General features: G+C 36.9%; 2 protein-coding genes across 7 annotated transcripts in view; one reads left to right on the forward strand and one right to left on the reverse strand.

The window, feature by feature from the left end:
• Positions 1–2,625, reverse strand: part of LOC112149133 (WD repeat-containing protein 64) — a 39,047-nt gene extending 36,422 nt beyond the window's left edge. For 2 of the 5 annotated variants that reach the window (XM_024276619.2, XM_036214761.1), the window contains exon 1: positions 2,420–2,538. The gene's annotated coding sequence lies outside the window, so the exon portion shown is untranslated. Of the gene's footprint in view, positions 1–2,150; positions 2,265–2,419; positions 2,552–2,593 lie in introns of those variants that run through there. The other 3 variants (XM_036214762.1, XM_024276618.2, XM_024276620.2) reach the window with 3 other exon arrangements.
• Positions 2,619–12,989, forward strand: part of serpini1 (serpin peptidase inhibitor, clade I (neuroserpin), member 1) — a 22,734-nt gene continuing 12,363 nt past the window's right edge. The window contains exons 1-3 of one of the 2 annotated variants that reach the window (XM_024276621.2): positions 2,619–2,741; positions 10,754–11,025; positions 11,453–11,683. In XM_024276621.2, coding sequence (XP_024132389.1) covers positions 10,758–11,025; positions 11,453–11,683 — 499 coding nt within the window. In that variant the 5' untranslated portion in view covers positions 2,619–2,741; positions 10,754–10,757. Of the gene's footprint in view, positions 2,742–10,732; positions 11,026–11,452; positions 11,684–12,989 lie in introns of those variants that run through there. The other variant, XM_036214763.1, reaches the window with a different exon arrangement.

The raw sequence follows: 12,989 nt of genomic DNA on the forward strand, positions 1-12,989 counted from the left end.
TAATCCAGTTCTGATCAGATCAAATGCAGATTTTTTTGTCAAGTAACTAAATTGAGTATCACAGTGAGTGATAGTTGATAATACTCATCGACTATTATCAGAAAATATTTTCACATTAATCCAGAAATCATCCCTACACATCGCAAATCTGGTTTTCAAGTGACTTGTTCTGTTGAAATTTGGAGAAGACACCTGTATTTTTATTAAATCTTTAAGGCCAAATGTATAAGCATCTTTCTGGTTCAGTGTTTTAGTTTAAAATTATTCTGCTAAAGAATAATTTAACAGCAACATCATCCTTTTATTGAGGCTGAATTCAAATACTTAAAAGAAAAAAAACACACACAGATTTCTAATACACCACAAACAATGTCCCAGCATTTTAGAAAGCTGAATTCTAGCTGTATTAAAAAAAGATTTGCTGTTTTTCTCCATGTCCTGTTTTTTTTTTTTTTATCATTGAAATACCTTTTTTTAATTCAATATCTCAAAAACAATCTTACAGTATTTTCTATTTTTGATGTCTTTAAACAGAGTTGTTATTAGTTTAACCCTTAAAAGCCATTCTATAATCTCCTCTATCTTTTGATGTTCTTGAAATTTGGCCTCAAAGTTCCACTCCGATCATCTTTTGATCTATTGTAAAAGCTTCTAATTATGATTATACTGTTTTTCACATTTCCTCTCTGTGTCATTTTCAATATATTTTCTGCAGAGCGGCATCAGTGCATTATAAATGTGCCTCTACTGAACATGTTAAAAACGGCATATAATCAAAATAGGACTATAAACTGTAAACTTTTTTTTTTTGCTTTATATTCACACGGATTGAAAATATGAATGCTTTGGCTGGTTACAGACAAGACACATGAGGCCCATAGAGACTCAAGACAGCGTTGGCTTCATTTCTCAGATGTTTTATGGTTACCCTTGACCTATAAAATGACCCTCAGCGTGTGTTTGTCCTATTATAGAGGCTTTATCACACCAAATCACTCAAGGGAACTGACAGAATAAGGACGGAGAAAGATTGAAAAAAGAAAATATCAACACTTGTAAGCTAGCAGGGTTGAACCGACAGAAAAGGGGATTCATGAAAAAGAAAAAATCTAATGCTATCTATTTATATAGCAATCATATAAGCTCTTCAAATATTCTCCATTTGAAAATAAGTATTTATTGTACTTTTTTATATAAATATACCTTAACACCACTCTAATTTTTAAAAATCACATCAAACTTAATTTATAAAGCACGTTTTACACTAAATGCAAGCGCTTTACAGAAAGAGAACATCTTTTAAACTTAAATTAAAAAAAAAACTACACCTAAAAAAACATTAAGAAAAGTCTTCTGTCTATAATAGAACAGCCACACTAAAGTTTGGGCACGCTCTTGCTCCACTAGACAGAAAACTGGCAGGAATGGTTCTCAAAAAGAAAACAATCTATAAATAAAGCTCCAATAAAGCTTTCAGCCAGATAAACCGAGAACACAAACCTCAATGCATGTCTGCTTTTAAAACATATGCCCTGTCAAGCTAAAACAATAAACCTGCACTATAACAATAAAATAATAATGTTCAAAAGTTTTTTTTTTTTATTTCTAACTTGTTGATGTTTGAAGTCTATCTCTTTCTATTGACAAGGCAATTTTTCTATTTAGGGTTTTATGATAGAATTTAGCAGTTGGAGGTTTGTTGGATAAAAAGTGTTACATTTTTTATCTATGAGTCGATTTTCTTTTTTATGTCGTCTGACAGGCTGGGATGACACATAAAGTTCCTTTGATGGGATGTTCCAACACAGGGGTCAGCAACTTGTATCCATAAAAAAGGCCATTTGGGCCTGTTTTGTGTAAAACCTATAGGTGTATTGTACCCTTAATTAAAATTGCTTATTCCTTTACATGTGTTATATCATTAATCTTGTAATAAATTTGAATTATTAGTTATATAATATAAATTATTTTTATTGCATTAATAAAACAGATTTTTTTTTAAATAAAAGACTTCCTGTGTAACACAAGATCATAGTGTAGTTAATGTAGTCCCATGAAAAGTCATAAACAATGTCAATATAACTAACCATTTTTGTGTAACACAAGGTAACGTGTACTTAAATCAGAAAGGATCAGATTTTTTACTAAACCTGTATACTCTGAAGGAGGATGAATAAGGCCTCTTGATGTCAGCAGGAACATAACCCTTTACAATGTATATTACTTCTAGGTGCACCTCATGCTCACATAAAAAAACACTAATCTAATCTAAATCAAGGCAAATTAAGTAACACTTTAAAAAAATAAATTCTACCGGTATTATTTTATTTTTATTCAGCCAGAGAGCCACAAAAGAGCCTCAAATGGCAGAAACTTTTGCTAGCATAAAGGGCTACAGGACAACACAAACTGATCCTACCTTTAAGTTACGATTCCAACAGCGATAAAAATCTTCTTTAACCGTGTTTCCTCATTTCGTAAATATAACTTCGTTTCTCAAAAGTGTCGAAATGTTTTCTGTTAAACTCTGAGGTGAAGGTAAACCGAAAAGAAAGAAAACGAAGCGGAGCAACGCAGCAGTGAGTCATCTCACCTCCTATCTGTACTCTTTGATTCCTTTCGATTCGACCAATCACAGCGAAGAGGGCGTGGTCTGCGGTAAATTAAGCAGCAAACTGCGGATGGGAGAAGCAGAGAGAATTCTTCATCCACCCGTGCAGCTTTACCTTTCGCCCTCATCAGTAAGAAACGTTTTATACATTTATATGATTAAGATTTTATGTTTTTATTCATCCAGAGAAAAAGAAAAAAAAAAAAATTCCTCTGCGGAAATCCGAGAAATAGAATTCTACTAAGGTGTATGGACGTGTAGGTGTGACAGGGCTTTTAATGAATTACAATTAAGAGATTAGGATATTGTAATCAACATGTGTGGGCAGCGATGGAGGTAACAAGTGGGGATGAAGAGCGGCAATCACGTTAAATGCCTGCGTTGAAAGCCCATGTGTGCTCACCACCCGCCGCTGTTTGATTCTGATCGTGAATTGTTGATGCTTCTGTTGTTTTTCACCGAGTCCTGTCCTTGACATGAAGGCATTAGGGGAATGTGAGGCCCGGCTCTACCTTAATCTTCCTTATATAATTACACGAATTTAGAGCTGGGATATGGGTATTATGCACAAACAGCTGTGCACACCAACACTTTTACTTATTTAACACTTTTTCATGATTAAATCTGCATTTTTGATTTATTGACAAGTGTCAAACACGTTTTACAAATAATTAATGATAAATACTTTTTTTTTTTATTTTTTATATTTTTGTACCGTTTGGCATCTTCCAAAAAATCTCATCATCTCAATTTTCTTCTCATCTTTTAATCTCTGTCACACACACACACACACACACACAGAAATCTCTTAAATCCTTATTTAGACTTATGGTTTCCATTAGAGTCTGCCCAACCTTTTAAATCATAATCCCAATGAATTAATCCCATATGCAGCCAAATCTCTTAATCTCTGTCGATAGCTTGCTCTTTCTGTTCCCGACTGCCTTCAGGTTGAGACCATGATTGTGTGTAAGTGTGTGTGCATTCTCCAGAGAACTGCATTCATTGCATTTTGCTAATTAGTTTCAGATCATGCACTTGTGCACAAGTTAACTCTGGTATTTTTTTACTGCTTAGACTAAAAATGTCAGGGATGATGCTAAATATTTTCCCAAATAACACATGAAATACTCCTATTTTTACTTCAGTCATTTTTTTCTGAATAAATGAAACCTTTATTCCCCAATCAAAGCTGTATGTTTCTTATTATTTTTACGCCAATGCAGCAACAAAAAAAAACAGCTTTTTAAAAATATTTTGCTATAAAAGCATGAGTGTGGAGAAAATCACAAAGAAAAGCCATGGAAAGAAAGGGGAAAAAAGAAACATGACTAAAAAAATAAATAAAAAGGAAATACAAACAAACTGATTTATGCTCATAGTTTCTAGAATGAAATATTTCCTACGTTTATAAATGGCGAGAGTCAAGTGTCCCTGTTTGAACTTTAGTCGGGGAGTTTCTGTGTTGAGCTGGGGGGTCATGTTTGTTACCTGCTGGGACATTTGCTAAACCGATTAAAACAAAAGTCAAGTATTTTATTTAGAAAGCTGTAATGATACTATACTCGGTACACAAAATACACATACTTTACTTTTTTTTCCATTTTCAAACAAAATAATTATTTCCCTGCTTCCTATAAACTCCTCATGATGAACATTTTTGTTTTAGCTTTAAACTGAGCCCCACCATGCTTTCTACTGTTGTCTGTGTTTAGTCTGGGAGTAAAAGACCTATTGTTTTATTTATTTCTAAAGAATAGTGCGACAGCTAATTATGAGTCCATTTTAAAGTCTGGATAAATCAAGAAACTAAAAGAAATTAACTTTTTTTTCAGACTGTTTTAAGTTAACAATTAAATATGTTACTTTAAAACAGGGGTGTCAAACTCAATCACACAGGGGCCAAAATCCAAAACACTTTAGGTTGTGGGCCAAACAGGATAAATATTTATTAAACACACTATAACTAATTTTTTTAAAACTTTAAAACTGTAACTTTTTGATGTAATTATGAACTAGATATTTAGCATTACCCGGGATAATGCTAGTGTGAATGCTGTAAGCTGAATTTGGCCGCTGAAGATGCTAGTGCTGATAACTGATGATGCTGAAATTGATAGCTAAAACTGTTGAAGCTGACTGCTTAAAACACTGAAGCTGAAAACGCTAAAGCTGATAGCCAGCTGAAATATTAGCTAACTGCCAAATTAGCAAACACAAACAAATAATAAAAAAAAACTAGCATGTAGCCGAAATATTAGCTAAACTCCAATACAGCCTAAAAAAACGGAAAAACCTTAAATTAACCAAAACAGCTAGCATGTAGCTAAAATATTAGCCAAAAATCTAAAACGGCTATAAAAAAGTCAAAATTAGTCAAAACAGCTAGCATGTAGCCGAAATATTAGCTAAATTCCAAAACCGCCTAAAAAACGGAAAAACCCTAAATTAGCCAAAACAGCTAGCATGTAGCTAAAATATTAACCAAATTCTAAAACAGCTTAAAAAAGCCAAAATTAGTCAAAACAGCTAGCATGTAGCTGAAATATTAGCTAAACTAAAAAATAGCCTTAAAAAAATCTTAGTAAATGCAAAATAGTCCAAAAAGCTAGCAGAATGCCAACTTTTAAACTGTAACTTTTTACCAAAATTATGAATTATTATTAATAAAAGGCAGGAATATTATTCCAAAATAAATCAAGTTAAACCTTAAATAACTTTCAATATTTTATTCTCCATAAAAATATAATTTGTCAAAATTATACAAGTTAGAAATAAGCGCAAGATAACATCGGGCCATTAATAACAATAAAATAAAATGATCTGGAGGGCCGGATATAACTACCCGGAGTGCCGGATTTGATATGATGAGATTGTAATCATAAAATAAATAATACATATATAGAATAAGGAAATTTAGCTGTAAAAGATGAATGAATTACTTCCATTTCATTGTGCTCTTTCAGCTCAATTCTTCATTTTTTACCTGTTGTCCAATGCCGTTTAAGTTTGCTATAGGAATATATTTGTGTCTGTATCTGTATTCTCCACATGGTCTGCGAACAGAAAGCATGTGGCAGCTGCAAATGAGTGATTGTTCACTGTTACGACATGACTGGTGAACATAAGTCTTTAATGGGGAATGACTTAAAAGCTTATGAAAATAAAAAGGTGCTGCTAATTACCAGCCGGATCCTTGCAAGAGACGAGTGTGACTGCAGAGAGCTTTAACCGCACTCAGAGACAGGAGTGATTTAAGGCCGATAATGTAGGTTTTATGCAAGTTTAATCATCTTCAGTAGGGATGTGCCTGTGTTCCTTTCATATTTGACTCAGTTCAAATCCAAATTAAGAGTGGCCTCTATAGTACTTCTAAGGAAAAACTCATGAATGATAATCAGAATCCATTATCCCTGTGCCGCAAAGCCCCTGATAAGTCAAACGCATTCACAGTCATGCCAAGATTTTCTTCCTTCTGTAAGAGCACCCGTTTGCACAAAAAAAAGAAGTCCAAGGCCAGATATTATCATAAACATCTGTCCCTGCAGGGTTTTCTCAGAGGAAAAGACCGTGGTGAAGGAGGATGTTAGCATTTTCACCGAATTTGTCGAAGCGTCTGCACTTTAGAAAGTGCTAAGAGTGTGAGAGGCGTGGTGAAGAAGTTTGCTCTTGGCCTGAAAATGAAGATGCTGTCGAAGGATTCTTTCATCCTCTCATTTTCCGTGAGAGATCAAAGGATGTAGGGTTCTGACTTGTGAGATACCTTCCTCTAGTGCTGTGGGAAGTAGGGTGAAGAGGAAAACGTGTAATATATAATATTTGTGAGCAATATTACGAGGACAATATGACTTGAAACACATAAAAAATAGCAAACAAGCAAAGAAAAAAAAGCTAACTAGTCATTTCAATTTCACTACAACAGTTTTATTTTATTAAAGTCAACATAAATTACTGCAAGTTATCTCAGTAGGAGACAGAAAAAAATGATTGGATTGGGGAAAAACACCAAAGAACAATTACCTTTCTAGTCGGGTTGCAGGGGAATATCAATACTGTGATATATCGCGATATTGCATTTGGTGATACTTGTATCAATTTAAAATGCTAACAAGAAGATATTTAATTAGCTGTTTGTGAGCATCCTTTACAGTTTTACTTTTGCTTTCCACATTAACTCCCGACCACTAGTTGGCAGCACAACACACATTGAGAAGCTCTACACTGGACCAGAACAATAAGATCTTGAGAGAACCAGCTTCGTTGATTTGCTCTTTAAGCAAAAGTGAAAAATTGTTTTGGGACAGTCTCCGAATATGTCGTGATATGTATCGTATCGTGAGACATGTATCGCAATATGTATTGTATCACCAGATTCTTGCCAATACACACCCTTACTTTTGGGTAGTCCATACTGTTGGTAGTGTGTGCTTGGGCTTTTTTAAAAACATAATGCTTAATGTTTATTACAAAATTAAAAGTGGTCTTTTAATTATGATTATGCCATTTTTAGACTAAAATAAAGTCTTTTTCGCTTTCTAGGATATAGTTTCTGCAGAGCAACAGTAGTTCGGACGAGGAAATCAAACAGATCTATTTGTCTGCAAGTAGATGCATCGGAATGGAGCAGAGTAGGTAGCTTGTGGCCCACCGAATCTAGTTTGTACGTTACAACCATGAACATTTTTCAAACAGTTTTAGTCTTTAATTTCTTTTTTCTCATGCTGGAGGACATGTATAATGCTGCAAGAACTTGTTAAAAACACTTCGTTGGGGTGGGTCTTTTAAGTTATCCATTTATCGTGGCTTCTTTTGCGATTTTTATATTGCGTGAGCTAATATAGCGATGTCAACACATTTTCAATTTATTGTGTAGACCTAGTGTGAAACACTACTAGCAAAAGTCAGATTGTTTTTGTCCTTTTAAATTTTTAAAAGCTTTGCAGGGTTAATTTCCTACCCTAGTGCTATCTTATGGGGTCCACGTGACCCGTCTTTATGTTACTCCCATGACAAAAGTGGACAGGATTTCATGTCTATCGAAAATCATTGGAAAAAAAAGTTTAGTGTGATCTCTTGTGGGATCTAGACGACCCCACCCCAACGTGGGTAGCACAAGGGTTCAGTAATGATGGGTACAGAGTGTCTGATAGATATCCCAACTATCATTGTTGCCACAGTAACGCTGCCTTGGTAAACCTGTGTGAAACATGAAAGAGTTTGAACTTGGTGAGTAAATGAAGGGGCCTCTAATGCTGACTGTCTCAAGGTGTCCAGTTTAAATGGCAGCAAGGATTATCTGTGTGTACCGGCATTGGATGACATCATGTTTTAACTAGCAAAATGTCAACTGCTAATCTGCTGAGTTTCGCAATTAAGACTATGAAAGGCTGCCCTTTGAGGCCAATGAGTTTAAAGCAATCACACTGTTGGGATTAAAAATGACGTGACTTCAATGACAAGAGATTTTTTTGACAAGTTCTGTCCTTTAAGGCTATTTCATGGCTGGGTACCTGTAAGGTGTTTTGGGAAGAACACCTGAACTGAGCAGACCTGAGGTTTTTCACATAGTTATAAACTGCCCTCTTGTAAGCATTGCACCACCAATACAAAGGTCAGAAAGGTGTCTCCATTACAAGTAAAAGCCAGTCGGCCATGATGCTGCAGTCCGTCCACACTTGCCTGCACATGGAAATGTGGAGCTCTGTTAGTGCTTTTGCTCACTGGGTCTTTTCTTACAGAAAACAGGGCCGGCTGTCTTTAAAAGTTCAGCTCCCACAGCTCAGAAGGTCAGAAACACTACCTGTGTTTACATGCCTGGAAGGCACCATCTACTTTCTCTCGGTTGTGCTGTTTTTACTTCTTTCTCCCACATCTGACTAGCAGCTGGACATTTAAGGACATCCAGACATATCTGACAACATGGTAACTGATGCCTCCAGTTTTATAAAATCTGTAAAAATAGCTGTTGAAGTTTTTACCACATTTTATTCTGGGTCCAACAATACCATGTATAGATTTGTTTTCTTATTAGAAGGCCCAAAGCGCTTTACAGTCACAGTCCCATTCATCCATTCACATCCACATTCACACCCTGATGGCTTTAAGGCTTAAAGCAAATTGTAGTTCTTGCTGTAGGTCGTGCTGAGAAACTCTGTGCTAATGCTAACAGACCGGCCATTATTGATGACGTCAACAAACGAAAGTGACTTCTGAAATATTAGACACAATTTTTTCATAACCCTCCGTTTGGAGGGCCAAATGAAGGGGAAGGGAGAAGGGATGAATTCGGATTGGGTCTTAAACTACAATGCTGCACCGCTTGATGGATTACTGCAGCGTAATGAGTACGTTGTGGTAGTCAGTAGTCTGCAAGAGTAATACATACTGTACTGTTACTTCATGATCTAAAAAAGTGGAAACCTTGTGTTGTATTGTATGTGTTATGTCACTAGGCGGCTGGGTGGCTCAGTGGGCTAGGTGAAGGGCTGACAGGCAAGAGCCCTGGCTTTGATTCCCAGGGTTGTCCACTGATCCCCATCCAGATTGGGTCCTTAGGCAAGACCCTTGACGCTGCAGTCTAACTGGGACCCCTGTGCCCCTCAAGTACAGGGTTGTATCAGGAAGGGCATTCGGCGTAAAAACTCTGCCAAATCACTGATGCGAAACAGTGGGTGCTGTTACGCGGTGGCGACCCCAAAAGGCATAAGCCGAAAGTGAACTACATGTGTTATGTAACTAAACAAATGTTATTGCAAATAAAGTTTGACTTCTCTGTCATGTTGTTTTCTGATCATTGTAGATAAGAGAGCTGAACAAACATAGTTTACTAGCAAAACTTCCCATCACCTGCTCTGACCAATCACCTGCCTCTGGGCTCATCTAGGTATTGTGGGTAGTGTAGTCATAACATATTTTATGAGTGAGTTGTTTCGTTTATTGTCCCCTATAATCTGGTGCGCCTCATGGTCAGATAAATAAGACACTCTGATGAGTGTAGCGTATGTTCAGTGTATTCCAAGTATAAACCACTGATGTGTTTTTAATCGTTGTGTCTGTAACTCACTGAAATAATCTGTACCAGGTGTTAAAAACACACATTCAATGGATCTTAATGAAAAGCTTTTTTTATAGGAAATTATGACAGTAAGAGAAATTATTTATTTTTTTGGAAATGATACATCCCCTAAAAATGCTGAACTCTTTCTGTTTGGGAAGAGATTTTGGTTTTTCGCACAGCAGAGTGTGGAAAATGACAGCACGCTTATTTTTTTTTTTTTTTTCTGGCCGCTGCTCATTGTTGTCCACAGTACAGTCACCTGCCATCTCACACATGGCATTAGCCAGCAGATTCCAGCGCTCTGTGGGACCGCTAATTGGATCCTTTTACAGGCTGTAATACCAGCAGCACAGTGGAACAAAAAACAAACAGCAAAACAAACATGTGGGCTTTCTCATTCATCAACGTCTTTTTACGTATCTGTGCCGTATGTCACTGTTTTCCTTTTAGTTTCTGTTTGGCCATCAAAAAACAAAAAAAAAACAATGTTGCTTGGCAACAGCAGCAGTGACAGGTTTCAGTGTGTGCAGGTTCATTGTTGGGTAAGAATGAGGCATGGAACAGCTAGATGTAAAACATGTAAAAGATAGTTTTATCAGGACAAAGCTAGTATCTGTAACATGTAGAATCTTCTTAAAATGAATTTCTTTTGAAGCAGAGAGATAAAAGTTTAAAGCAGAGTTTTAAAAAGGTTTTAGAGAAATGCATGAATTAGTTGTCCCTTCATTTTTATCCTTAAAAACGGAATTTGTGAAACAATTGATGATTTGATGTAACTTTCTTTTCATCATTTCTCAGTTTCTTTCAGCCCTACAATCTTCTGTGTATCACCTTTATCCTGCCTCTTTCTTTTGCCTAAAATCCCCCTCTTTGTTCTTTTTCCCTCTTCTCTCTACACATCTTTTCCCATCATTTGGCCTTCTCTTCATCCATCTGTTTTCCTGTCATCTTCATCTCTTTGGCTGCCCATCCCCCTCCTCACATCTCTCACTTCCCTGAAGCCTCCACGTCATATATCCATCTTTCCAACTTTTCTCTATTTTCTTTATATAGTTTCCTCTTTTCCTTTTTCTTTTTAATTTCAGCAAAATGTTGAGGTTAGACGTTTTGGCCCCGCTTCTCCTCCTCTCCATCCTGTTGCCGGGCTACGGTTGCCGGGCGGCGGACATTCCAGAGGACACTACATCAGAGTTCTCCTTCAGACTGTACCACCAACTGCAGGCGGAGGGGGGGCAGGAAAACATCATTTTTTCGCCTCTGAGTGTGGCGGTTTCCCTGGGCATGGTGGAGCTGGGGGCCGGAGGGGCTTCACTGGAAGAGATACGGCAGACGGTGGGATTCAGCAGCCTGCTTCCTGGTAGGCGAACACAGAGATCTGAGTGTGGGAAAGGATAAGGAAGCAAAGACAAGATCCCTGAATACAGTTGGATCTAACTACATAGCTCATTTTTGAGGGTTTTTTTTCCGTCCTTTGGCCTTTTTATATTAAAAAAATGTGTAAAAACAATAAAAAAATGTTTTTTCATCTCAAAAAATAAGATGGTAAAAATATATTTTTTCCACATAATAATTAAGAAATAATCATTAACCAGAAAAAACACTAATTTCAATGAATAAGTTGTAATACTTTAGCTCTTACTTTTATTACTATTTTGTAAATGTAACTAAATATAAAATAAATGTCTAAATATTCTTCTTATTTTAATGGAAAAGTAAAGAAACACAGTCTTTGCACTTGTTTATTTTGGGGTTATTATCTGAATGAATGTTCTGCTGTTCTTCAGGCGTGGAGTTCTCTTTGCTCCAGAACCTCACAGCCGCTCTTCTGGATGAAGACGCCCACCACGTGATCCGATTCGCAAACAGCCTCTTCCTGCAGGAAGGCGTCACCTTTAACCCGGAGTTTCTGCACCTGATGAAGAAATACTTCCGCGCCGAAGCGGAGACGGTGGACTTCAGCGAGTCCTCAGCCGTTGCTGAGCAGATCAACAACTGGGTGGCAAACCACACAGAGAGTGAGTCACAGAAAGGGCAAATGTAAAGGTCATGTCACACAGCCACTATGTACTTTCTTCGCATTTTCCACATTTGAAATGTTGGTATTTTGTGATACATGCGTGATATACGTAATTCTTAAGTGTTTCTTAGGTTAGTCAAGGTGCTCAGATGTCCATTGGGGGTTCATTACATAAATTCGGTTTTGACATGTTTGAAATTTTTGATAATGTGAGAATCGCGCAGTTTGTGCGTATTTTGCGTAGTTTATATGCAATTATACCATGGTCTGGGTGAATACTCGATTCTGATTGGCTGCTGGGTGTGCATTAAAAAGTGATAATGCACAGTAATAACGCACACCTAAAAAAGAAGTTCCGGTCACACAGACCAAACGTTCGATATCACTGCGCAGGCTTCTTTAAAACACATTTTTCCTTCATCGTCTGGACAAAACAAGCAGTAATGGATGAACTTTCTCTCTGAACTGATGCTTTATTCAACTTATTGTAGCGACCAGCATTTATATTCCTCTCCTTTTGTAAGGTAAATTAATATTGACAAATTGGTTATTCTCCTTCTAATAAAACACCACTCGACATGAAAGGTGTAGTCTTCTGTTTCACCACAAGAGGGAGTTTCTCATTTTAGAGCAGCTCAGAAGAACGAACCTGCCGTGAAATGAAACACAGACAGAAGCTGAATATGTTCTAGCTGCTCACTGAAGGATTAACGTCAGAAAAAGAAGAAAAATATCCTAATTTGTCCGGGTCTTTCTTTCAAAACAGCGACACTTTACCGCTGCAGCTGAGGTCTGTAACGGCTTCCGGCTTCATGCCGTGTTCCATGTCACCGTGACAACAAACCGCATCACGGATGATCAAATAGTCCGCTTTGTGTGAAAAAATGAGCTAAACCAAAGAAATAACAAGAATAAAGTACTAAATATTGATTAAATGTTTATTTATTTTGTAAAGACCATGGTATAAGCGGGATAATACCCTCCGAAGAGTGCGTTATGAGAAATTAACGCACTTCACGGAGGCAACCGTCCTCCGCTTCGCGTCGGACGGTTTAGGCCTCCGCGTCGTGCGTTAATTTCTCATAACGCACACTTCGTCGGGTATTATCCCTTACTTATTACATAAATCCTATGCAATTGTGCGTGATTTTTATGATACGCAAATTTGTTGCTTTCTACGACTGTTCCACAAATGTCTCATGACTTTTCATGCATGTAACTTTATATATATATATATAGACTAGGGGTGTAACGTATTACAAAACTCACGGTTCAGATCGTCTCACGATTTTAGGGTCGCTGTT

Source organism: Oryzias melastigma, linkage group LG13, assembly GCF_002922805.2.
Source record: "Oryzias melastigma strain HK-1 linkage group LG13, ASM292280v2, whole genome shotgun sequence".
NCBI lineage: Eukaryota > Metazoa > Chordata > Actinopteri > Beloniformes > Adrianichthyidae > Oryzias > Oryzias melastigma.